This window comes from Rhipicephalus sanguineus, chromosome 7 (assembly GCF_013339695.2).
Source record: "Rhipicephalus sanguineus isolate Rsan-2018 chromosome 7, BIME_Rsan_1.4, whole genome shotgun sequence".
Classification (NCBI taxonomy): domain Eukaryota; kingdom Metazoa; phylum Arthropoda; class Arachnida; order Ixodida; family Ixodidae; genus Rhipicephalus; species Rhipicephalus sanguineus.
The window spans coordinates 138,506,213-138,533,626 of NC_051182.1; the positions used below are offsets into that span (position 1 = coordinate 138,506,213).

Below are 27,414 nucleotides of genomic sequence, written 5' to 3' on the forward strand. Positions count from 1 at the left end.
ACAACTAGCAAGACTGCTGTGTGAAGTCACCAGAATTTGTACTGTAGCCTGACGTCAACCTAGTGTCGATGTCAGTAGGTGCGCCATGGAAAAATTGACTTTAATGTCAAATTAAAATATCTTGTCAGCATTCGCTGAGCTTCACACTTGCTCAGAGTCGTCTCTGCATACAGGAGATTTGTATGGCAGAGTAATCATGCCTTCGAAAAAAGCTGTCAGTACCCCTTTCAAACACTGACGCACGTCTGCGTTGTATGTGAGCACAGGCTTTTTCCACCTTTTGCAAGACGTCATCGGCTGCAGCAAGATGCGAACTTGCTGCACTGTTGGCTGCTCAAACAGCGTTGCCAAGGGTGGCAAGCTTTTTTGTGTTCCTCGTGGAAAGGAAAACATCAAACGGTGAGCGATATGGCTCCATCGTATCGGGAGAAAGAACTTTTATTGCCCCCACGGGAGGCTTTGTGAGGTAACTCGATCACTACTAAACCCTTTCGTGTATATTTGTCCTTGAGATGAAGCTAAGGCTCGATACTGATGCCAAATTGTAGACATTAAAAAAATTTCACCGACAATTGCGATACTGCGCCTAATGCGAATTCTGTTCACGTGTAAGGTACCGCAATGGGATTTGCTATATATGCCAGCGTCAGTGTACGATTTGCTCCCCACAAAACGCAAGATGATAGCTAAGGTACCGACCAACCACAAACTATTTTTGCTACACATCTTGTACACGAACAGCTTTCTGAATCTATGCCCGCAATTGTCATGTTTTCAAGCAAGGGCGTTGACAAGCTGCATGCAGGCCGGGCGCACCTTGCGAGTCTCACTCAATAGTGGCGGCTGAGAGGAGGAGTTTGCACTACCTTTGGAAATACAGGGACCCCAGTAGCTGCCACACGCCACCTGTACTGGTATTTCTTGTTTTGGTAATTTTTAAACTGAAGTCATTACTGCCATTCAAAAGTCCACAATGGCTGCCTGTAGACAGAGTACACTGAGCAGTTTCATGCCTGATTAACAAAATTATGTTAACTCTTACAGTTGAAGTTAGGTGGCAAGAGAAAATGAGTAGTTTGAGACCAGTCCTCTAAGTGATGCAGTTGAGCAATGAAATTTTCAATAAACAAGCTCCTGCAACAAAGCAACAAGACATTCCACATTTGAATATATGTAGCATCAGTAGAAAACAAAAATTTAGACGTGATATTCTGTGCAGAAGTCATGTCAACAGATGATGACAAGAAATTCGCAGTTTAACGGTAACCCGTCTGGTCGGCGAAGAACATATTCAAGAATCGTGAAAAGGTACGCCAACGGAAACATTTTTGAGATTCTTCAGACAGTGACAAAAGCATCGTACGATTAAAAAACTATTTATTTTGACACATATCTACAAAATACATTCGCGTTTGACAGTATCACTAACAATACATAAAATAGCTCCGATAATAGTGTCCAAAGGCACAGGCCGCTAATCAGAGAAAATGAGCGCTTGATGTAATCTCTGCTACATGCAAGTTTAGCGCTAGTTCCGCGACCTCCGCCGATTATATCGAGTTAACAACAAGCCACTCAGGCAACAAATCGGACACGTCCACTTCTTCAGAGCCAGTTGATGTTATGAAAAGATCATACTTCCACCTGTACAAAATGTTATGAAAAGATGTGAAAAAATAAACTTTGTACAAAGAAAAGAGTGTTGATATAGTTAGGTACATGCAATGAAAACAACTGCATAGAGGACGCCAGAAACGGCTGCAGTGCGCAAGCTGCAAAACTGCGTCACAGGCCACTCTTGCACAACTGCACTTTCACATGAAATTGAAATGATATTGCACCTTACAAACGACCCATGTTTGGTTCTTTTCTTTTTAGATAAATTGAAGAGCGAAACAATGTTGCATTTTCCTCTGAATGCATTTCACTAACCTGCCTTCCGGCTCAATTCATAGAGTGGTACAACCTGCTGATTCCTAAATCAAGGAACTTTTTTTAGAAATCATTTAGTCTACGATGGGCTAAACTCATAGATGAAGTGCAGCCCGAACAAGGCAGCAGTGATGCTCTGAACACAAACAACCTGCTAGGATTTGAAAAAAAGAAAGTGCTCTAGTGACTCGCACTAAACGTGGCCGACGCACGATATAGTAGCTGAAATGGCAAATCATGGCTGGGGCAGCATTATGTTTTTAAGCGCCACGAATGTTCATGAAACACATCAGTTACCGATAGTCTCATGCAATCGTGACTGTAATGTAGAACAACACATACTGAACTTGATTCAGCTCGACGTAAAATTTGGGTTCTTACTTCACCGCATTCCAAAAGCTCTTGCAGTAAGGCATTTTTAAACAGCAAAAGTACAGGCACAGATCACACTTTAACGACTAATTCAACCCCCGTGCATCAAGGTGTGCTTAGTTGTAGAGAACAAGAAAGGAAAGCATTGCTTGAACACGTTCGTGTTCAGCAGACGAAGGAACCATTACAAAACGCTCAGTTCATGTTCCCCATCAAGCCCGTGTAAGCATAATTGTGGCCACTACGGCGGTACAAAAACCATAGCTTCAGGAACAGCAATTTTCACGGCTGGCAAACGATTCATCACTGTGATTTGCATATGACCAAGCAATTAAGTCGGCCGCTTCATAGCAAAGCCATGAAAACAAAGAAGCGAAGGGACTCGTTACACACGAGGCAAGGTCATTCGAACAAACATGAAACACGTCAATACAAGCCACCAAAACTCTCAAAAACCACTTCAGGAACTAACAAGCCATCTCGCCATGAACCGCGTTTATTCTAAAAAGAGTTGCACGCTCTAGGACGTATTTCTATCACATAATGACAATCATCTATGTTGCGTCTTTCCTTGCCTTAATGCCACGCACGCCACAGCTCTAATTGACGAACAGCACGTCTATTTTCGAACCATGTAGAATTATTAGAAGGAAAGTAGCGACCACTGGGTTTTCAAGAAAGGAAAACGCGAGCAACGTTTTTTGTTGTGTGACAGAATGACATCCCAAACTGTGCAGCCATTTTTAGAGTGTTAAATTGAATCACAGATGCTACTCAACACTGCTTGGATGAAGTGACGGCTTTTAGACTGAAACTTAAAGCACAAATGACTAGACTGAGTAACAAACAGTGGGAGATGTATGTACAGCAAGGTATTCGAGTGTGTATTGGGGATTCCACAGGGAATCTAATCTGGCCTTCTATACACCGCGGTGTCGCACGGGATTGTCATCGCTTGGACGAAAGATCGTGAGACGACCATCTTTCTTTTTGTTTACGGCGCACTGAAAGACTCGTTTCTTGGTTCACTTCTTGATGAATCCTTTGGTAACCTGCAAAAGAGACGGAAAAAATGCGCCTGTGTTAGCACTGTACACGCATATACACAGTGTTTGTGTGATATCCACAAAAGCTAGAATCACAGAGATTCCACGTGGCTTTTAACGCTTGCAAGAAACTAAGATGGGACTTAATAATTCTCAGTTCTTGAACTTCAAAGTTGATGAGCTTTTACAAATGTGCATACTGTATTGTCCCCCCAGGTTTGCATCATTTAGTTTATGCTTGTAAGGAAGATTTTATAGCAATAGCCTTAATGAAAGATCTAGAGTCAAATCGCACTATCTGTCAGATGAATACTAACAGTAAGCTATGTTTGCTAGCACGTCGCGACACAGTTCAAAGAGTGCCACTCGCGTCACCACAGAGCACTTATTTATGTGACAGTAAGGACGGCACAGCAAAACACGGCGTCACATCACGAAACAGACAAATGAGGCTGAAAGCAGACAAAAGACGCTACTTGCCACACAACACAGACAAGAACAATGCCATGGCGTAAGCAGGTGTCACGTAGTCACAGCCTGAAAAGCGAACAACGCAAGAAAGCACCATGAGAGAACTGTACCACTTTCAACGCATCCTTTCTATGGATTATAGCTATAACTTATGTATGCTACTGAGCAACATAAGTTCACACAGTTTAGCCTTTCAAAATTATATATATATATATAAATATATATACAGCACGTCGGCAGGATAACCGGTGGTCATTAAGGGTAACTGACTGGATTCCAAGAGATGGTAAACGCGTGAGGAGGAGACAGAAAATTAGGTGGGTAGATGAGATTAAGAAGTTTGCAGGTATAACGTGGCAGCAGAAAGCACAGGACCGGGTTGATTGGCGGAACATGGGAGAGGCCTTTGCCCTGCAGTGGGCGTAGACAGGCTGATGATGATGATGATGATGACAGTAAAATCCTGGGCAAGCACGCCCCTCCTTTCTTCGGAGATTTCAAATATACGGCCTGTCCTCCCCTCCCACCATTTTCACCGTTTCATTCAGTGTATCGTTTTTATTCACCCGATGAGGGCGAATGAAAACAATGAATGCATGCGTATTCAATAAAGCATTTTATAAGACGCATGGGTGTGCATTCTTTATTCCTAGCGGCTCTTTCGCCGCCATCTTGAATTTTGATCCATGACTGAGCAAAGGCCCCCCCTCTATATCTTGTCGAATTATCCTTCACCGTAGGGGGGTGCTTGCTCGGGAGTATACGGTATGCAGATATCAGTAATTTTGTAAGCCCAAAAGTCAAATGTTAGCAGAGAGGATGATCGCACGCCAAACTTATTTCAAATTTCGTGCCCAATCCTAGACTCTGATGTCACCCTGATGTCGTGAATTCGGTATAGTACTTTCACATAGGTACTTGGGTCTGTTTTGCACCAATGATTAAGAAAGCTGTAATCTTGCGTTTTCATTCCCTTTTGCTTTTAAATTTGACTCCTGTGTCTCTCATTTATTAGAGCATTCTATTTCACTTTATGACTGCCAAGACAACACACTAGTAGTACTTCCAAACATTTTTTTCCCCAACTTTCTATTGGAAATTTGAACTACGCTTAATGCTGCTGTAAGGCATTACAGCTGATAAGCTCGAACATGGTCTGTCAACACACCAGCCGCCCCCTGTTAGCCTGCAGTATTTGTAAATACATACAGCTATGGCAATTTCATGGCACAGCATATGCAATTAATGGCTGGGAAACTCCCCAAAGACCCACAACAGCTATAGGTAAGAGAAAACTTATCTGGTGGCCTATACTGATTTTGTCCACGTCTTTTGTTCACATCGTTTGGGCAAGTTGGTATTTGATTTCAAATATGAGAGGCACTAAATAAGAGATGAGGAAGAAGAAAGCTTTGCACTCGTGTCTTCGATACCCTTTGGTGTTGAATTTGTTCAGACGGTGGTTCTTAATTATTGCCATGCCAAGAATACCCCGAGAGAGGCCACGACTTGCCTGTTCGTAGAATGACCAGGCCATGGCGGTAACCAGTGTCCTTCGCAGCATCCTCGGTACCAGTCCACGGAAATATCCCACCATGCCTTCCTCCTGCAAAGTGACAGTGCGACTTAGCTATGACTATAACTACAGTCGAACCTTGCTGTAACAGAGTAGCCTGGGGACCATAATTTAGTTCGTTATACACTCGAACCTCGATATAACGAACAGTGATATAACGAATTATCAGTTATAACGATATAAATGAAGAACAGTGTTGTCATAGATACAGTATCACAAATAAACGTTATAACGAATTTTCGGATATAACGAAGGTATTTTCGTGGCAGATGCGACTTTGTTATAATGAGGTTTCAGTGTATCCTACATTTGTTGTAACAGTAGAGACAGAAAAATTGGCTATCTGGCTCGCACGAGAACCCTAGATACACAAACGAAATATTCTTGGCTTCAAACCTACTACAGTAGAACCCCGCTGATACGTTTTTGAAGGGACCGCGTAGGAAATAAACGTAATAGACGGGAAACGTAAGAGCCGAAAAACGGGAAAAACGGCAAAATATTTAGTGGTACAGAATTTTATTTCAATTCTTACGAGCAGCACGAAAATTGGCGCGCTCAGCCGCGATCTAGTCGATGGATAGAAACGCGGAGCTTAGGACGGCCTTATCCACAGAAATGTAATCAACGTATGTGATCTTTTTAACACCAACAGCTGTAGGCATGAAAGAACTAAGCACACGCAATCACGACCGGCGCGGCGAGTCCGACCGCGAACCGCACGCACGACCATGCGAGCTCCAACTAAAGTCACTAGAAAAATTTCAGAGTATCGCATCTGTTTTCCGCGCGCCGCCGCCGACGCGATTGGCTTACTCGCATCACGAGACCTCTCGCCGCCATATCCCTTCCAAGCGCTTTGGGTGCAGGCGCGTTGAATGCAGAGCGCGGCCGGACATTTAGCAGTACCACGGTCCCTAGAAGTACTTCGTCGCTTTTTTAAAGGCGTCATGCAGATGACAGAGTAGCTCACCAGTAACCGAACGTTGCTGAGCTACTCCGGGAATTTCGTATATTTTTTTAATTCCGTGTGGAAAACATTAACCTCAAAGAGCGTCGTACGTGGCTGCATAGTTGGCCGCGGAATGAATTCGCACCCCTCGAAGAACACTCCTTTCTGCAGTGAACTACACAAACCTTGCTGGAAAAGATGTCATGCAACAGGATACTTCACCTTTACGGTTCGCTATGTTCAGCGATATTGAAAACTACATACTCGCATCATCCATACCTTTCTATTTGCTCGGCTGTTTATATCTCGATCTGTTGAACAGATTGTGCGTGCATTTCGAGTTATGTGTCACGCATGAGAGCGAAATCGAAGACTTATTAAAATAATAACTGTTTCCTGTATACCTTGAAGGCAATTGTTGTCGCGTGATCATTTGCGACTGCGCAAAACTGAAGCGTGGAACTCTGTTGATAAACTTGATATAAGGCAATGTTATTCAGCGTATTTTATTTTTTTTTAAATGTTGCTAATGCTGCATTGCGCCGAGCGCACCCTTACAATACTGTTTAGTGGGTGAGAAATGGTCACAGCAAAAAAGAAAAAAAAAACGGCTTATCCTTCCACGCATTGAGGGAATCGATTTCATGCGAGCCCTAGCTCGTATACACATACTGTGTTGCAGTAGCATGCGCGTTAAAAATTTTCGGGATGTGCTATTTCTGATCAAAATAAGATAAAGCACTGCGCCGAGGAAGTTTTAACAAGAGTGCATTACGAAAAAAAAAAGTTGAAATTAAAAGCAGTGCAGCAACCGAAACCTAGCTGTTTACGCGCTGGCAACGCCAAAAAAAAAAAAAACTTTGTCGGAACACAGCAAAATATTTGCAAATGCACTGTAACGTTGGAAATATTAAGGAGACAAAAAATAGGAAATGAAACAACTGAGCAGTGACGTCAATCATTTTTGATGGCCTGTTTTCTATGTATCTGTTAGGAAATGACAATGTATTCGCAAAATAAAATGCACCTTACCTACCGCACGCCGATTCGCCCGTGCGTTCGGCTGCTGGCGTTCCGAACTGAGACAAATACTTCACGCACAACTTCCACTTACCGTACACACACCACTTCTATTACAGATAACACCCAGCTGAACAGCAAGCATGGTGTGCAAGTAAGGTATGCGTCAGCGATCAGTCGAAGGACGCAATACTGAATGTTCTCGATGTTCGATAATGTTCTCGAATGCGCTATGAAGTGAATCTCAACACCGAATGCAAAGCTAGCGCAAAGAGTCAACGTTCACCAAGTGTCGAAATAAAGGGCATCTCGTACAGTCATTACGCTAATGCAACTATACAGCTCCGGACCTTGCGAACACACCCGGCCGTGAAACGAAAAGAGACCGATGAAGCCACGAAGAGAGTTCGCGAGCACATGGCAACATTCGCCGCACAGCTTACCGCGCAGTCGATTCATGACTGTCGATGACTCGAAATCACTTCTGATATCCTTTTGAAGAAACACACACACACATATTGCAGTTACACCGAGCGTAACACGGCATCGAGGCGAAAAGATCGGTCACTTCTCAACACACGCTACCAACGCGCCGGACGGTCCGGAAGGGATATGGCCGCCGCCGCCCAATGTTGCCCGCGTGCAGCCTACCTTTGCGGTACTCTGAAATTTTCCAGTGACTCTAGCTCCGACCAGCTCGAACTCCTCCCGTTCTCCGACAAATAACGATGATGATGAGTCTACGCCAACGCGATGGCAGAAGTGAATGCCAATCTCGAAGGCCTTGCTTTCGCGAGCAGTTACGTCATAGACGCCATCTTTGCAATTTGAATCTCGAAGGCCATGCTTTTGTTTGCATCAATTGAAAGATTCTGTTGCTTGCGCCTCTCATGCGGCTAATATTACGGTCAAACGAGGCCAAGCTGCGTGAAAATGCACCATGGCCGCTCTCTTTGGTAGTCACTCGGTCGGCTCCGGGCGCACTTCGCGACGTATCATACGGGAACGGTCCGAAAGTTACGACGTAACAGCGGGGTTCCCAATACATTGTATCCTATGGGAGCTATGCCGGGACCGGCGGAAAACGACGTAACAGCCGGGAAAACGCAGCAGTGAGGAACGTAACAGCGGGGTTCTACTGTATTTAGTTCGTTATAACGAGGTTCCAGTTATATGCTTCAAATACTTCAAAAGTTTCTGTTTCGGTTGGTGTCTTCTTAAAATGTCTTTTTTGTAAATCACGCATTCGTTTTACTAAAATTTGGGAGACTATACATTTTTTCCCCCTTTCGCTCTCGCCTAAAGGGAGGCTGAAGCACATCTAGTAATTCAATTAATTAAGTAATTATTATATACCTTGGCAATTAGGAGGATGGAGGTGAGGATGCTTCGGAACTTGGCCGGCTGCAACTGCATGTGGGTCTTGATCACGTCGGCCGGCTGCGTGACCACCGAGGCGAGAAGGCCTGCAACCACGCCGCACGTGAAGTTGGCGGCCACCAGGTGGCTCCCTTCCCTCACTCCTAGACAGGACAAGATTAGTAGCACATGGCCTCTTAGCGGAATGTAGCTGCTACTGCAACAAACAACATACAACGTTTCTACGGAAACACATAAAGGATGCCTCTTTCAATCTGCTCATGACTAAAGAAGGTAAGCGTTGAAATACGGACACATGAGAAGGGTCAACACAACACAAACGCTGACGATCAACTCAAAAGGTGCACTGCAGTGGAAAAGAAAGTAGACACAAAAACTTGTCTGCACATGCGCAGGCATGGAGCGCACCTGTCAATCCAGCTCACATGGTCGATGCTTAGCATATCAATAGTAATGGTAGTGCATGCGTCAGCCAGCCATCAATTAACTAGATTAAAGAATTGAAATGCCTCGTTATCTCTCACGTAGACCCTCATAGGGGCCGAATTGACAGGTGCGCTCCATGCCCGCGCATACGTAGATAAGATTTGTGTCTACTTTCTTTTCCACTGCAGTGTGCCTTTTTAGTTGGTAGTCAGCGTTTGCATTATCTTGGTCTCTTCTCTTGTGTCCATGTTTGCGCGCCTACCTTCTTCTGTCATGAATCCATACCAATTAGATCAACTCTTTGTCGCTCTAAGTTTCAACCTGTCTTTAGTGGCTTCTAGCTGCCAGAGTAGTATAATTTTTTGATGTACCGGATCTTCATCCTTGGTACAGCGATGTCTCACAAGGAACGCTACTCCTTTTTGCCCCCTTTTCATTGTTCCGGGTGCAGAGTAACAATACATACTAGCTCAGGCTGACCTCTCTCCGTTCCTGTAATAATGTTTCCCTGTTTGTCTTTGGTGGTTTTGTCTAATGGACTTACAATAAGACAAGACCCCACATGTGACCTTAACATAAATGGGGGAATCTTAATGCCTGATGCTGTGTTGCATCAAGTGCACTTAATGTCACATGGATATGTTGTCTTAATGCATTTGCATTAAGTGCAACTATGAGTGTGCACTGCACAATGCAAAAGGCAGCCACACAAAAGTGGTTATCGTTTCTTTTTTTCCACAAAATTCTCTTACATGACACACAGGATGAAGAAAACACTGCTAGGCAACATTACGAATAGAAAGGGTCCTGTATACAAATTGTCCATAACATGTTGCATGAAGACATTGCCCCCACAGCTATTTAAACAGCCCCCTAAAAATACTGCTGCATATAATAATTAATCATTATACTTTAACTATAGCACAACAGAGTTCTCTTATAGAAAGTTTCAACGTTTTAAAGGGGCTCAAATTTTTCACCCATTTTTTTTTAAATTTTTTTGTTCCATCACTCAGTGCACAGTTTCTGACTTCTCAAGTTTGTGATCCTTTGCAGGTGTTTGCACACAGCTGACATGAAAAAAAAGACTGCACATAATGGTGATGACTTAGTAGTGTCTGCTGCCGGGCTAGTTGATACATAGCTGAAGTTGAACTGACTGGTGCAAATACTAACAGGACGCAGGTGCGCTCGTCTGCATCCCGTGCTCCTCGCCCCTGTCCGAGTATATGCGCCAGTCATTTCAACTTCAAAGGGTGATGACTGCAAACAATACAGCCAGCATTCAGTGAATATAAAGGACGTGAAGTTGCGAACAATTCGTGCACATGGGAAAAGCTCACTTTCAGGGACGAAGTGCTTTGCCTGGACGTAGAAGACGAGGTAGATACCCGAGTACGGAGCGTCCCGAACCAAAGTCGGAACGAGACCGGAGTAAAGACCTGTAATGTAGAACAATATGGCAAAGAGTCAGAACAACATAATAATATCCGGATTCTTACGTGCCAAAACCATGATATGATTATGAAGCACGCTGTAGTGGAGGGCGCCGGAAATTTTTACCATCTGGTATTTTTTAACGTGCACTGACATTGCACAGTACACAGGCCTCTGCACTTCGCCTCCATCAAAACGCAACCACCGTAGCCGGAATCAAACCCGCGACTTTTGAGTCAGCGGCCGAGCACCATAACCACTACACCACCCCTTAGTACTTAGTCAGCATCACAAGTTCAGTGCTAAATGGGCAATCGAAAGGTTGCAAGTGTACATGGTGTAATGCCATGCAGTAACATATGTGCCACTGTGTCCTGCATTCTCGTTAGTAGGCACAAGGTGTGCACTTTCTGTTTCTCTCTTTTTCTTGTCTTTTTTTCTTTGATCCTCATGACGGATACTGGCTGTATGAGCGAGCATCAAATAAAAGTATTGTCATTTGTGTGGAAGCTGGCCTATTAATTACTACGCGACGTTATAACACAGACGATGCAGATGTCACACAGACAACAAAGCACACAGACAATATGTGCTAGCTCATTTTTTTCTTTTTAAACTGCGACAAAATTTTGAACCATGTCAGAATCCAAGTTTCCGATAGTGTAGATGCACAACAGTGTTCATGCTAAGCTCAACACTAAGGATTCAAATACACACACTGAAATAAGTTGGAAAAAAAATTTTTTTGATACCAAACTAAAAAACTGGTGAAGCTTACATAAGTCGCACAAGGCTTGAAACAGCGAAACTGGACGATTCTGAAGTCTTATCTGGTTGATTCTAGGTTGTTCCTAGGCTTTAGCTAGGTTAGTCAAGACATGGATGTCCAAAGCATTTGCACCTCTTATAGAACGACACTTTCTTTATCTCTGCTTTTTTTCTCTCTCTCCCTCTTTTTATTTGTTTCTTGATCTTTTTTTTCTCTCTTTCTGTGTTTCTCTGTCTCTCTCCTTCTATATCTGTCTCAGTCTTTCTATCTTTTTATGTCTTTATTCCCACCTGTTTCTCTGAATTTTTCTCTCTCTCTTTCTTTCTGTAACTTTCTCTCTCTCTTAGTGAACCAGTGGTGAGCAGTGGGATATGCACAATTTCTATGACACATACCCATTCATGATGATGATAGTTTTCTGATAGGCCACACAAATTACAGCTAGCTTAAACAGCTTCATTGTTAAAAGAACAAAATGTGACCACTGTTGCCTTAGAGAACTCAAAACATTGAGAAACAGCACATCGCTCAACAGCAAAGAGCTTGGGGATATGGTGAGGCCTCAGAGATATGGTGAGGCCTTTGTTGCGGTCACGAATCTTGGAAGCCACAACTTGGTATATAGGTCAAATCCAGCCAGGCGCCCACATTGCCTATTTAGGGGCTACTTAAACCCCTTCTACGCCATAGGGAATGACAAAGACCACAGAAAATGTATCTTTGATGTTTAACAATGCTGCTTTGCAGCAACTGTGCTAGTTGTCAATTATATTTTCTACACAATATGATACACATCATCAATAGACAAAGGGACTTGAAGGCTATTATTAAGTTAACTAATAAGCATAATCGTCAGCCCTGCAACTTTGTGAGGATTGCTCCGGCTGTACAAAACTATCGGCTTATAACCAATTTAGACATTTTCATGAATGGTACCCAAGTGCCTACAGCACCTACCTCGCAAGCCGCTTGTTCTGTAGATGTCTCTGGTGGCCTCACTCATGGTCCTGTAGTGGTACACCTCGCTCTGAAATTAGGAGATAAGGAAAAGCAAACTGAGGTGTTTAAAGTCTTGGAACTATTTGGAAGCCAAGCCAACAGAACGTTTACATGTTTACAGAAGCAATTAATATTAAAGACTAGTATTCCTTCAAGCACCACGATGATTATTAGTGGCACGAGCAACAAGTGACACTCCTGTTTCTCTTCTAAGCATTTCCGGTCGAGCACTTACTTCCAGTTTTTCGAATATTCAGAAAATTTGTTTTAAAAAAATAAAACTGGCATGAAATCGATGGTCCTGGTTCAAGTCAAGACTTGTATCGGATATATACGATATTGGAGCATAAATGTACTTAACATAAGGGTCAATTAACTGTCAGAATAATTATTGGAAATTAACTGAACGAGTTCGTTCACTGTGAGCTTTCTTGTGAGCAGCTGGGATCATTGCGGCACCTGGTGGAGCAGATCTCAACCACGTCTTCCTTTCTACGTGGCCTCTGAGATCCACGCGAAACACAACCCAAGGAATACACCAGGGCACACGAACACCCACATGAGAGTGCCCCCACCAGACACCTATCAAGTCAAGTATAAAGGTCACCTCCAGATTTTGCTCAATTAACCCGTAAACTGCTTCAAATGAGCTATTCCTTTCATTGCAATGTTTTACGTTCAAAGCTGTTCAAATGAGAAAGGTAGTGAAATGACATAGTTTCTTTTGTACTACATAGATGGCAGCACGGTGTCAATGCTCGGAAGTCACATTTACAAAGCTCTTCGGGCCCCCTCTAAGGCAGGAGATTTTGAAAGATGGTGTCCTGGTCTCAGCAGCAGTTTTGCACATGGGTTGCTCGTACAGAGGAAGGTCACCTCCAACTCCAAAAGCGAGAATTATAAGAAAGTGACTACACTGAAGTTATTCTTTGAGTGGAGAGGATAATGACACTGTTATCTTCGACTGTTCTATCGAAAGCGATGATTCAGGAAGCTGGAGTGAAGCCGGTGTCAAGAGACAATGCTGCATTGTAGACATCAACAGCCCTCCTTTGTGCCTGCTTTCCAGTCCTGGGACTGCGAGGTAAAGTACTTCATGTTGAGTATGAAGTAAACTGGTAAAATATACTTCATAAGTGAAGCACTGGAGAAAAAGGTGCGTTCAAAAAATACCGTACACACAAGAAAAGAACGCGCCCTCAAGCTAAGCAGCACGACACCTTGCCTGCTAAACTACAATGGTGGGTGCCTATCAGGTTGGACCCCGGGTTATCAGTGACACAATAAAATTTTTAGAGTTCTCAAGTGAGTAGTGTGCACAACACCACCTCCAAAGATAAGTACGTTGATAAGGAAACATAAAATGTAGATTGCAATACAGCCAACTCTCTTTCAGTCCCTTGGCTTGAACATAAAACACGCACACACAACACAGCAGCAACACTTTTTTTTTATAAATCTAGATCAACATGCTTTAAAGCATGAATGTATACATCGACTTCAAAGCCCAGCAAGTACGCATGTGCGGTGGCACTTCACGGGGTGCAACAAACCTTATCATGCATCTTGCCATCAGAGACGAGATGGGGGATAAGCGACAAGGGGAGATATCGGCGCCAAGCGTACTGCTGCTTCTAACTGCCCCGCGCAAACACAAAACCCACGCGCTTGCACCCTCGTGCTTTCTCAAAGCCAAAGGTGAACGACCACCGGGAACACACGCTCGAAGTGTGGCGGGCAACAGACTACACCGCACGGGCTTCCGGGTGACGACAGCCACGTGGATAAAGGCTCATGGTTTTGCCACGAGGGAGCACTCAGCAGAGGGTACGAGTGTACGGTTGACCTCCTCTGATATTGTTGCTTTATGAAAACACGGAGATGTTTCTCTGAACATTGCGAGACTTCGTTTCAATTATGAGAATGGCGTATCATTTGAGACAGCCACTTTTCTTAGGGCACTTGAGGCCACGTTTGCTCTGCTGTGACAATGCAGTAATTTTTCTGATTTTGTAAAGCTTGCAGCTGCTAAATATCTAGCACGTGGGCTTTGAGCTACTTTTAAAAATTCAGTATAACCTACTATAAGTAAATGGAAATTCATTTACAATAACTCGCTGGGAGATGCATGCAATATCACCCTACCATTCTGACTTGCTCTCAGTGCAGTCTCTAAGCATCAACAGTTTATGATAATTCATCATTGAATAAAATAACAGCAAGCATGGCATGTGCTTCATATATTGCATGACTACAAACAGGAATAAGTCTGTTGTTGCAGGACAAGCGACTCATGAGACACTGCCAAGCCTTCATCGTGCCCTTTGCCTTATAAATATCATACGAATCCAAATAAGAATCAGTTCATAACGGCAAGGACGTGCCCGTTGTCTGCACCTCGTCGAACATAACCCCACAAACCCAGCTTAAAATTCCTGCGCAGTGCTTTATCTGTAGGTGTCAGCTGGCTTTCACACTCGTTCAATCTCCTCTCCAAAGTTTGATCAATCTTCGAAGAGCAAACTGAACGAGTGAGAGCCAATCAGCTTGATAAAGCATTGAAGGGCAGCTTTCTCCATTATGCAAAATGAATAGCTCAGCTCCTGCAAACCTGATGGAAGGTATACAGCTATCTAGTTTTCCTAACCGCATTACATTGCTTATGGCAAGCTGACAAAGTGGATGCACTCAACTGCCGTACGAGAAGTGGTGGAGGCAGAAGAGGGAGGCGAGGGAGTCGCGAAGCGAGTGCAGTTGTTGATGGCAGGAAGATCGTGCGACTGCCACGATAAGCTCGCGAACGGAAGATTAAAAGAAAAAAAAAATCCCACAGTCGTACCAGCTTCATCAACTCTGCACAGTTTGCTCTCCGAGATAGCGGGAGGCTCACCCCAACTCGCACACCCACGCCCTTATCAGTGCCGCATTGTCAGCGGCAGATTACTCTACCTTGCTGGCTCTGAGAATTGCAGACTCGACTTGTGCAGATAAAAAAATGAACAATCGACGAGAGGTACGGATTGCAGTAAAACTTTGATTTCGTTCCTGTCATCAGCTGTCCCGACAGAAGTGTACCTTGATTGCTGCCAAAGGTGCTACACTGCATTTTGTGTAGAGTACGGCATGCTATCCACATCAGAGGCCACGGAAGAGCTTTTGCATTAAGTGTCCCTAAGATCCGAGCAACAGAAAGGGAGATATTTTTTATCCAATTCATTTCAACTTGAGTCACAATTAGTACTCTACAGTTAAAGGCAACAATAAACAACCTCTATCACTTCCCTGGCCTAACTGTCTGTTCGATTCATTTGGCTGTGTCTAACATATAAACAAGCCCCCTCGAAAATATTTCGTTCATGCACAAAAAATCACACTACATCGCTTGGAATGTAGTGAGAGTCCTGGGTGCGAGGTCCACGGTGCTGAAGAAAACATTGACCATTTATAGTACTTTGCCACTGTCCCTGATATGCTTTTGAAAGCCAAACGCTATCTCATGCACTGCGAAAACTGGACAATTGGCCATTTCTTTCTGTGCGGGTGCCAATTGAACACTGTCACTATCGCCAGTTGGCTCACAAAGCAAAGAAGGCACTGTTATGCTTTTACAGGGCGATGAACCAGTGCAAACACCTATGAGTAAGCAGTGCAGTCCCGTGTGTGTGAGGGAATTCACCAACATTTCCTACTACACAATTTCCTTCTCAACAATAGCATTCTCCTTTCACATTCCCCGAGTGTAGGGCAGCCAACCAGACCAACTCCCAGTTAATCTCCATGCCTTCTGCCTCGCCATCCTTCCTTTTGCAATAAGTGGTCTAAACAGCAGGCTACAAAGTTTTCAAATGGCTTTGTAAAAGATGGAATGCCAAATCGTTACTTCCTGCCTCCATGTTGTACAGCCACTGAGTTGCACTAGGTAACAGCCCACACCTGTGCTACGTTCATTACGTAAATTGTTTATTCACCGCTCCCTATTCCCCCCCCCCCTCGTCACCAAACAAGTGCCACTACGGCGATGTGCAAACCCAGTGATGTCTAATCCTTGATACAATTAAATGTGGCTTTCACAAATTATCAGATACAATGAAGTGAATGCAAGATTAGGTCCAATCTTAATATTAACATGGAAGTAACGAATAACAGGATATCACTGAGTAAATGCAAGATTACATGCAATACATAATGAAAGCAAATTTACAGCGCAATGAAATGCATCGTGAATTAAACGCAAATGTAGTGTCAATCTGCAAACTTGCTCAGTTCGACATTCTTATTAGCAAAATTACTAAAACCTCGATATAATGAATTATCGGATATAACGAACCAGACGCAACATTGCCAAAACACACATCGCGATGTAACAGATATACATTTGAAATATACATTTGAAATGAAGATATACATTTGAAATGAGTGTCACACATGATGAAGCTATTTTTGTGTCATAACTTTGTCGACAGGAGGTTAGACGACAATGTAAAATTTTAAAAAATGCCACGCCTGCATGGCACATGCAGCACAGTCACAGCGAAAGCCGGAGGAGCGGCCTTTCTAAAGCCAGTTATAAACTCTCTTGGGGCGACTGCAACAATTACAGTTCCAAGGTACCAACTACACTATAAATCATCATAACTGGTGCAAAGAGGGAAGTACCCACGATGCCATTATGTATTCATCATTCTCCTGAGAAGCAAGGTACTTGCTACACATCTGTAAGGCAATGTGTGCTGTTTGTTGATGCTGTAGCTGATGACGAAGAACTATGGCTGAGCCTTTCGTAATGGGCGGGAAGCTTTAAGCCAGCCTCTTGTTACACAATTTGCATTGTGTGACACGTGGTGTTATTTTACTCTTCTAGCAGACTATATTACATCTGTTAACATCATTCCTTGCCCGACATGACGCCTGTATAGGGTATTTTTGCAAAGGAGTTTCAAGCCCCAGCGTGGCTCTGCGGTGGAATACTCAACTGCCATGCAGTGGGCCCGGGCTCAAATCCTGCTCGCTGCTAGACTTTTTTTCTCATTGTGTGCGATAGCGGTTACGGATACTGGGTAGCGGCGGACAACTACGCCACCAAAGTCGGCTGTTGTTGTGGTCTCAACATCTTTTGCTGCAGAAAAAAAAAAGGAAACAAAACTAACCTCAAATCTTGTCTTGATAACTGTGACCGGCAGCAGCACGACACCACATATAGCCCGGGCGCTGGCACCGAGGAACATGGCTTCACTCGAGCTCGGGTTGTCAAGGCTGCGATGTCGAGGCAATCCGTTATTCCAGCCGTTACCAAAACTAAGCCAGACTGCAAGTCCACTGGCCATTCTCGTTGAGACGTGAACCAGCTACAGAATCAGCTTTACAAGTTTGCCCATCACTGCATTAGGCTGACGCTACGGGATGACGCTACCATCCTAATTTCTTGTTATATTGCCCCATCACAGTAAATAACACCCAAACAAGGAAGTTTTGAAAAGTTGCAAGTAGCGTGCAAATTTTTCCTTCGTGTGCAGCTTTGCAGCTACTATCAGCATCTTCCTGTGTACAGTTTACAGAAGAGAATATCCGAAATTCACGTAGATCTGTGCTCCAAAGAGAGCTTCACAAAAAATGATAAACGAAACAAGAATGCAACTTCCATGAAAATTTTGCACCCACATAAGGCTTCATGGCAACACTGATGATATAGATAGCTGCCATGAAGCTTGACCAGAGCAAAAAAATGTGTTCAATTGTGACTGGCATTGCCATGAAGCTGAACCTAAAGACAATCTTCGGGTGGTCCACTTTACCGAAAAGTCACATTACGCTTCTATCTAAAAGCATCCAGGAAAGCAAAATTGCGTGAATGAGGCAAACAAAATTGCTCTTGAAGTTTTACCCTGCGCTTACCATTGCATCAGAATTTCTTCATATACTATTTTAGAGCTGCTGTGCACTGTTATTGCAATCCAGTTATACTCGTACATTTTGTTCTCGCACTTTTTTCTCGGTGTTGCAGTTTGATATGAAAGTATCGTTCAGGCAAGGTTGGCTATACGCGCAAATATACAGTACATGTTGGCAAAACTATGTTCAAGCGTCTTCCACAGTACCATTGCCATCCCTTGCTCACTAGAACTTATTTATTTATTTGCTTATCTATTTATTATTTATAAACAGACCGCGGAGGAGCATTGAGTAGGGGGGGTGAGTTACGGCACCATCACAACAAGTAAGGTATAACGAGGGACTTTACAGAAGGCAGAACAAGGAAATATGTACATTGGAAGAGATAAAGGAACGCTATGCAATTTTGGTAGCAAACAGGGTAAAGCTTTGTTACACAAAGTCAAAGGAAAACAAGAAGTTGTAGCTTCTAGACAGCGCGACAGAGTTTCATATTGGAGACCTGCAAAAGCCTGAAGGACAAAAACAAAAAGCACTTGAGGAGATAACTCTTGAGACCCGAGAACACTTTGCCACTTTGTCCCGCTGACGAGTGAAAGAAATTTTCAGAAAAGCTGTGCGACCGCCGCGTGCGCAAGATAGCTCGTGATTACAGGACAATACGGAGGAGGTCCGTAAGCACAGATGGACTGTTGTACAAATAGCAGCTTCAACAGAATTGGACAGAGAAGGAAAAAAGAAAAAACAACATGTTGCCACAAAAGGTGAAGCCTTACGTTTAAGCAGCTCCCCTTTACAGCAAGAACAGTAAATTAGTGTAAGAAAAAATATACTTCAGAGGGAGCTTCTGCTTGAGCCAACCTCGCGAGTTGTAATACGAAGCTACCCTTGAAATGCAGAATACAAACTTAAGCACATTCTGTACATTTACCTGCCATTACCACGATACGATTATGAGGCATGCCGGAGTGGGGCGATCCCAGATTAATTTGTATTGCTTCGGTCTGTCTTTGACACGCATCTAAGACTGACTGAATGAGCATCTCTTGCATTGCATCCCCTTTGAATTGCCACCACGGCTGTAGGAATAGAACCCGCAACCTTTAGCTTGAAAGTTAACAGAATGAAGCTGGAAAGGCAGGTGACGAGAGCATGGCGCATTTGCCACACCAGCTGCAACTTTCAATTAATACAGCAAGGATCGCAAGATCTGAAAAGAAAAAGCTATTTTTCTAGCAATTTTTGACCTCCTTAGGGTTCTTGAACATGCACCAAAGACGTAGGTAATCAGCATTTTTAAAATTTTTTGCCCTGCAGTATTACAAGAAGTCTTTTTCCTCAGACCCATTGAAACACAGCTTGTGGGACTGTGAATTGAACCCTTGACCTAACGTTTAGCACCAGCAACAATAATGTATGTCGCAAGCAGTAGCAAACCTACGCTACTCGAACGTAAACCATGAATTACAGCATTTCATTAATTAACACATTTATGTTCATACCACAAGACTAAACACTACGGCAAAGAAAAAATTATATTACTTGGGTATTACGAACCACTTCCTCAATAACATTCACCAGTCAAACAACAAACTGCGTGGCTCCATGACAAACCATCTAAAAGCACATCTGCAGGGACTACAGCAATCTCTCAAACAAGCGTGTCTCTTGAGACCATCGCCTATCTCCGCAAAGGCGGCATGGCCGTAGATAACACGTCATTCAAGGCTTGCGACTGATAGCCAGCATATGTCGTGTAGCGAGATGCCAAACACTATTGCGAAAACAGCTCATGAGGTGACTTGCACATCCTTTCGTTTACGAGAGACGGAGTACTCTGACAAGGCAAGAAACAACACAAGATGTCGCAAACGCCGAGCCAGAGAGAGCGCTGAAAGGGCTACGTTAATGACCGGTGAACATTTGTGCTTTGTAATAACGCATTAACAGAAAGTGATTTTACCCGAACACAGAAGAGAAAGAGATTATTTCAACTGTTCACAATTTGTGCAAAATCTTCTGTCACAAAATAATGAAGCTGGATCAATGATGCAGATACGTTTAAGAATTTTATCTATAAGTACTATTTCAGTAATAAATCTGACCCTATCCCCCACCACCCATGAAACACAAAACATCTATAAAACGTCTTTAAAACGTTTAAAACCTCTATAAAACGTTTTATAGAGGTTTCATGTTTCGTGGACAGGCACCAATTAGTTGTGTCCACTGAAAATTTATTTTCACTAAATTTCTTAAAGAATATCATACAACAGAATGAATTATGAACTATGAATTACCCAGGATGTTTTGTCAAGCTTCAGAATGTGGACTTCAAGGGAAAACATTCTACGGGAATGTCAAACATAAGAACATAAACTATTTAATTGGCAGCCCAGTTAGAAAGCACTTATTCAGCCACATGAAAAATACAGCTCATGTAATACACTGCAAAAAAATAAGAACAGAGCAATCCTGCAACAAGACGATGTACTGGCATTAAGACCGTCCGCCCAGCTATCTGCTTTCGAACTCAATCTATTAAAACACTTTATGCATAGTGTTTACGCATAGTGTCTACACATAGCTCTCTTTTCGTGCTTCGCGTTTATTCCCGCGCTGTTGAAATTTTCTTCACGATGAACTGCCAACTCGCCCAAACACTCACATTAATATAGTGTTCAGATTTGCAGTGCAGGATTGAAATCAAGATGTATTTGACCTGTTTCAAAGCAACATTGTTTTTATAAGTGTTTCTGTTTTTGATGTATCTTGAGATGTACACTTGCGCGCAAAGTGTCTCAAAAGAATGCAAATCTTTACAATAAAGATGAATGCCTAGATTTATGTACTAATTCTCTGCTGTTTACAAATATGACACAAAACAACATGTAGAAGACACGTTAAGCGTGCTTAAGGTATGCGCATGTTTCAAGTTAGCTATACCGTAAAATCCCAAGCAAGCGTCCCTCATACTGTGACAGACAATCCAACAAGATTTCGAGGGAAGCCCTTGCTCGGTCACGGATCAAAATTCAATATGGCAGCAGAAGAGCCACACGTGCTTCCAGTGAAATGCTTTATTGAATACGCATGCATTCACTGTCATTCGCCCTCGTCGGATGAATAAAAACAATGAATGAAACAGCGAAAATGGCGGGAGGCAGGGGGTATGCTTGTTAGGTCATTGGTGCATATTTCAAATCTCCCGAAAAAGGGAGGGGGGCGCTTGCTCGGGGTTTTGCAGTAGTCAAAATTTTTTTTTCTAACACTGTGTGCCATTTATCAATAAACACATCCACAGGACACCCAATAGCGTCAATTGCAAACTTTTGGCCTGAACATGTGCAGAATATTCTGTCAAAACTTGACATTTTTTGTCAATCTTTATTAAGATCTGAACACAAAAGTTCAGTGACAAAAAAATTTGCAGATTATTTGCATTGTTTAGAACTACTTTTAGTGAGGATGATAAGCTTTTTTGTATTTCAATACACTATGAATTTTTATTGCTTGCAAAATATTTGAAATCTGAACTTATATAGAAAAGCAAGAAAAATTACTTTTTTTCATAACTTACTGGAGGCTTGTTTTGAGAAAATGAAGGGTGCAGAAGTACAATCCAACTCCAGGAACGCAGCGAACAATGGACTGAAAATAGAAAAGTTCGTTTTATGCTAGACAACATTCTACACTCATTTTTGTCCATCTAAGACATCTCTCAACTTTTTTTTTCAGATTTCTTTGCAGTTCACAGGTAGCCGCATTAATTAAAAGAAAGAAAGAAAAAGAAACAAAGCCTTCGCACAGCTTTGCAATACTGCATGGATAAGATGACACATGTTCAGAGCCAAATACACGTGTAAAACACATCATCACTACTGCATAACCAACAAAATAACTGATAAATAGGATATCAGGAAGACACACACACACACAAACACACACAAACAGTAAATCCACTGCAGTGAAGCATTGTTCATGGTCAAATTTAATTCCCACACAACACACTGTAGCAAATTTTTCGTTGTTGTTTCCTGCGGCTGCTAATTTATACTTTAGCATCAACAGACTTTGAGAGACCAAATAGTTTTCACTCACTTACAGGAACTGTGCCTTTCCACAGACCGAAGACTCTCTCGTTTTTGATGACATAGGCGACATGTTTCAGCATACCCACTCTTGAAGTTTCCCTGCATGCAAAGCAAAAAAAAAGATTGAGCTTGTTAAACCTTGACGTGGCTTTCATGAAAGGTAGCGCAGAATGAGATGTTCACAAGCCTACTGAAATATCTCCAGAGACTTAAAAGATAACTGTAAACATCGTAATCATTAACATTATTGTTATGAGAGTCTCATTCAGTCTTGCCCACTCACTTTTGCTGCGTGCTTTTGTTCTCGCGTTTCTGCTGACGCACAGGAATGCGACTACATCACATAATGTGCTACAGCACAAATGTCAGTATTTTATTCCACCAAAAAGATGGGGACCATCATTCAGTTCACAAGCATGCCGAGTAACGTCTATAGTAACGTCAATAGAAATTACATGCTACCAAGAAATACTCAAAATTAAAATACACCTAGAAGGTTTGATGCTATGTAGACCAAAGCAGCCAGATGCAAGCACCGCCATTTGATGTAACCATGTTATTCATAGCTGTCACAATGACCATGCTGTGTTTTTGCTTTCAAAAAAGAAAGGGTTGGCTCAATGAACTAATTGCAGTGTATCTGTTGTCTCCGTAACATCCGTGATACTATATGTATTTGTGAGAGCCTTGAAGAAGACAAGACCAGCTGTCGAAATGTTGGCTCCAGCAACACCCCGTGTTCAAGAATTTTTTATCTTTATGTCTTTGTTAAGGCCTTCATCTTCATGCAATGATTCAATGCTTAACCACTGCTTTGAGTTAAGTTTTGTGAGGGAATTCGCATCAGAAGAAAAGAAACAATGAACTTTCTTTTAATATGCACGGATAATGAAGATGATGCAAGAGATTAATGATTAATCATCAAGTGTATGATAGCCTGAAGAAACACTGTACTGTGACTACATAACAGGCAAAGGTCTTATGCATGACAAACACACATTATTAGTATACGTCCACTGATGATATCTATAAAAATTCTTGTTGTCAGAGATTAATAGGAAACAAAATACAGAACCCACTGACTGGCCAAGTTGTTGTACTCTTGCACATACCCAGGAATTTGTGGTTGCTGTAGTCTGGTCTTGAGCAAGTCTAATGGCTGGAACAGTAGTGTGGAGCATGTTCCACTGAGTGAGCCGGCAAGGAATGACTTGACGAGTGGTGACTGCAATGGAAGAACACGTCCCCTGTGATACGACAACTTGAGCAAGACAGTAAGATAGGGGAACACAGAAGCTTCAAGTCATGACAAATCGTTTAGGAATGTCATTGGACACCACGTTTCAACTCAGGGACTTGTTGTTGTCAGGCCTGACTACAACATGTACCCTTGTCAAAGTGCTGGCACTTCGGCATCCCCCATTAGGTGAGTTGCCATCACTTTAAGGACTTACAGTGCAACATTCTGTATTCAAACAGCCCACAGATCTGTGATCAGTACCTCGGCACAGCGATCTTTGCAGAGATTGGGCTACGGCTGGTACCGAATCAAGGCGAATGTTATGACCAATCACGAAGTGAAAATATGCAGCTACAGAACAAGCGATGCGTGGGTCAGCCATGATAGACAGCATGCATAGAAATGGAACCTGTGGAACGATGCAACACGGACGAGATTTTAGCAGACGAATTCGAGCATGCAAATCCTAGCAGACGACGCGCGCAAAGGCGCTGTGCTCACGAACGCCGCGTTGCTCGGAGGTCAGCCGCCTCTGTTTGTTACGCAACGCGGTTCACGTAGTAGTACAGTCAATGTAATGCCATGCAGATAAGGGGAGTCAGTTTAGAGGAGAACGCATCGGCCGATCAAAAACGAATATCGCCCGGGCGAGAGACAGCTATAAAAATAAACGCGATAAGCTCACGCTGATGACGAAGTCTGCCATTGACTTGCTTTCGCTGCGCTCCTCGGTGCCAGACTGGCGCATGAAGGCGCGCCGGCCGTCAAAAGCGTTTTTTCAAGGCGAGATAAGAGCGCTTATCGGCGCGTAGCGAGTCGTCATCGTCCGAGTCGCACGCCCATTGGTCGACTCCCCGGGGGAGACGCCGCAGCGTTAGCGATAAGACGCGCCAGACGGCTGCCCAGACGTCGAGGGAGGCTCGCGACGTCCGCAGAAAGGATAGGTAGGTCGAGTCGGACGGCAACGACGACGTTCGAGGCACAGCGCAGCACACCATTTACGTGCGACGTCCGAGGAAATCGCACAAACAGGGCAGCGGATTCGGGTGTGGCTGGGCTATTGTTGGCTCGTGTTGACTTGAATCCTACATTGTAGAAATCCGCAGACGCCACGGTTAAAGTTATAGATTTTTCCAAGAGCAGAAAAAAATCTAGGGACTTTAGCCGTGGTATAAAACTCGCTTTATTTATTTTTATTTATTTATCAGTTCATTGCATTCAGTCAGTGGGCATATCTGAGGAAGAAATCTAACTTAAATGCAGAAAACATATAAAAACTACAGCATTATAGCGAGGCATGTGTTCGAGTCCCCCCCCCCCCCCCCAATCCAATAAAAAGAAAGAAAGATGTTGCATGCATTAAATAAAAAAGCGTCAACTTGTACTGTTTCGCCTACAAAAAGTCAATACATAATCGAAACTGCTGAAAAGCGCGCGAAGCGTTATGGCACATTCGGGTTGTTACAGGGCGCTCAGAGGCTCTGAACAGTTTATTTAAAAGAGCAACCAAGGAGCGCATTACTATTAAAATAAGTGGACAAATACTTGATAAGCAAGGAGGGACATGACTTCTATATCGTTCTCGCTGTAGAGCTGTAAATATGTTGAATTCACCACTTTCAAGGACGGTCAGAGAGCACTCAAACGACCACCCGAATGCCTTTAGTTTCAAGGCTCCAACAAACTGAAGCCCCGAGATTTTTTTCTCATATTAGAAATTTTACAACAAACAGCATAAGTTAGACAGTACGAAAAAAATGGGGCAGATATACGCACTAGTTGCGCTAGTTGTGCGAAGACTGCGGAAGCAGCGGAGTTAGTGGCATTGCCCTACTCCTTTCCCTCCTCCTCACTCTTACTTCCCTTTCCCACCCCTTGTTATACTATACTATACTATACAAGAATGCTGTGCTTTGCCATCTCCCCTCCTCCTCACTCTCACTTCCCTTTCCCTCCCCTTGCCATACTATACAAGAATGCTGTGCTTTGCCCTCTCTCCTTCTCCTCACTCTCACTTCCCTTTCCCTCCCCTTGCCATACTATACAAGAATGCTGTGCTTTGCCCTCTCCCCTCCTCCTCACTCTCACTTCCCTTTCCCTCCCCTTGCCATACTATACAAGAATGCTGTGCTTTGCCCTCTCCCCTCCTCCTCCCTCTCACTTCCCTTTCCCTCCCCTTGCCATACTATACAAGAATGCTGTGCTTTGCCCTCTCCCCTCCTCCTCACTCTCACTTCCCTTTACCTCCCCTTGCCATACTATACAAGAATGCTGTGCTTTGCCCTCTCTCCTTCTCCTCCCTCTCACTTCCCTTTTCCTCCCCTTGCCATACTATACAAGAATGCTGTGCTTTGCCCTCTCCCCTCCTCCTCACTCTCACTTCCCTTTCCCTCCCCTTGCCATACTATACAAGAATGCTGTGCTTTGCCCTCTCTCCTTCTCCTCACTCTCACTTCCCTTTCCCTCCCCTTGCCATACTATACAAGAATGCTGTGCTTTGCCCTCTCCCCTCCTCCTCACTCTCACTTCCCTTTCCCTCCCCTTGCCATACTATACAAGAATGCTGTGCTTTGCCCTCTCTCCTTCTCCTCCCTCTCACTTCCCTTTCCCTCCCCTTGCCATACTATACAAGAATGCTGTGCTTTGCCATCTCCCCTCCTCCTCACTCTCACTTCCCTTTCCCTCCCCTTGCCATACTATACAGGAATGCTGTGCTTTGCTTTCTCCCCTCCTCCTCACTCTCACTTCCCTTTCCCTCCCCTTGCCATACTATACAAGAATGCTTTGCTTTGCCCTCTCCCCTCCTCCTCACTCTCACTTCCCTTTCCCTCCCCTTGCCATACTATACAAGAATGCCGTGCTTTGCCCTCTCCCCTCCCTTGCCTCTCCTTCCTCCCTCTCACTTCCCTTTCCCTCCCCTTGCCATACTATACAAGAATGCTGTGCTTTGCCCTCTCCCCTTCTCCCTCTCACTTCCCTTTCCCTCCCCTTGCCATACTATACAAGAATGCTGTGCTTTGCCCTCTCCCCTTCTCCTCCCTCTCACTTCCCTTTCCCTCCCCTTGCCATACTATACAAGAATGCCGTGCTTTGCCCTCTCCCCTTCTCCTCCCTCTCACTTCCCTTTCCCTCCCCTTGCCATACTATACAAGAATGCTGTGCTTTGCCCTCTCCCCTTCTCCTCACTCTCACTTCCCTTTCCCTCCCCTTGCCATACTATACAAGAATGCTGTGCTTTGCCCTCTCCCCTCCTCCTCACTCTCACTTCCCTTTCCCTCCCCTTGCCATACTATACAAGAATGCTGTGCTTTGCCCTCTCCCCTTCTCCTGCCTCTCACTTCCCTTTCCCTCCCCTTGCCATACTATACAAGAATGCTGTGCTCTGCCATCTCCCCTCCTCCTCACTCTCACTTCCCTTTCCCTCCCCTTGCCATACTATACAAGAATGCTGTGCTTTGCCCTCTCCCCTCCTCCTCCCTCTCACTTCCCTTTCCCTCCCCTTGCCATACTATACAAGAATGCTGTGCTTTGCCCTCTCCCCTTCTCCTCCCTCTCACTTCCCTTTCCCTCCCCTTGCCATACTATACAAGAATGCTGTGCTTTGCCCTCTCCCCTCCTCCTCACTCTCACTTCCCTTTCCCTCCCCTTGCCATACTATACAAGAATGCTGTGCTTTGCCCTCTCCCCTCCTCCTCCCTCTCACTTCCCTTTCCCTCCCCTTGCCATACTATACAAGAATGCTGTGCTTTGCCCTCTCCCCTTCTCCTCCCTCTCACTTCCCTTTCCCTCCCCTTGCCATACTACACAAGAA

General features: G+C 43.8%; 1 protein-coding gene across 2 annotated transcripts; it reads right to left on the reverse strand.

Annotated features, from left to right (window-relative positions):
- Positions 1 to 1,360: 1,360 nt before the first annotated feature.
- Positions 1,361 to 24,600, reverse strand: LOC119400075 (mitochondrial glycine transporter A). 2 transcript variants are annotated; one of them, XM_049417956.1, is made up of 11 exons: positions 24,289 to 24,600; positions 23,476 to 23,588; positions 22,375 to 22,462; positions 21,850 to 21,920; positions 17,528 to 17,633; positions 12,339 to 12,408; positions 10,519 to 10,617; positions 8,726 to 8,892; positions 5,335 to 5,427; positions 3,831 to 3,887; positions 1,361 to 3,356 (listed from the first exon to the last, which is right to left on the reverse strand). In XM_049417956.1, the coding sequence occupies exons 1-10, from the start codon at positions 24,349 to 24,351 to the stop codon at positions 3,873 to 3,875; spliced, it is 885 nt and encodes a 294-aa protein (XP_049273913.1). In that variant the 5' UTR covers positions 24,352 to 24,600; the 3' UTR covers positions 1,361 to 3,356; positions 3,831 to 3,872. The 2 variants fall into 2 exon arrangements, with proteins under 2 accessions (XP_049273913.1, XP_037522930.1); XM_037667002.2 differs by lacking the exon at positions 3,831 to 3,887.
- Positions 24,601 to 27,414: the final 2,814 nt, after the last annotated feature.

What these genes read in the sequence shown, in the direction of transcription:
- LOC119400075 (XM_037667002.2), bottom strand. Translation starts at nt 24,351, where the DNA reads ATGCGCCAGTCTGGCACCGAGGAGCGCAGCGAAAGCAAGTCAATGGCA. An exon ending in CAGCAACCACAAATTCCTGG is followed by an intron (nt 22,463 to 23,475) that starts GTATGTGCAAGA and finishes CTTTGCATGCAG; the next exon opens with GGAAACTTCAAGAGTGGGTA. An exon ending in TTATCAAGACAAGATTTGAG is followed by an intron (nt 12,409 to 17,527) that starts GTTAGTTTTGTT and finishes TCCTAATTTCAG; the next exon opens with AGCGAGGTGTACCACTACAG.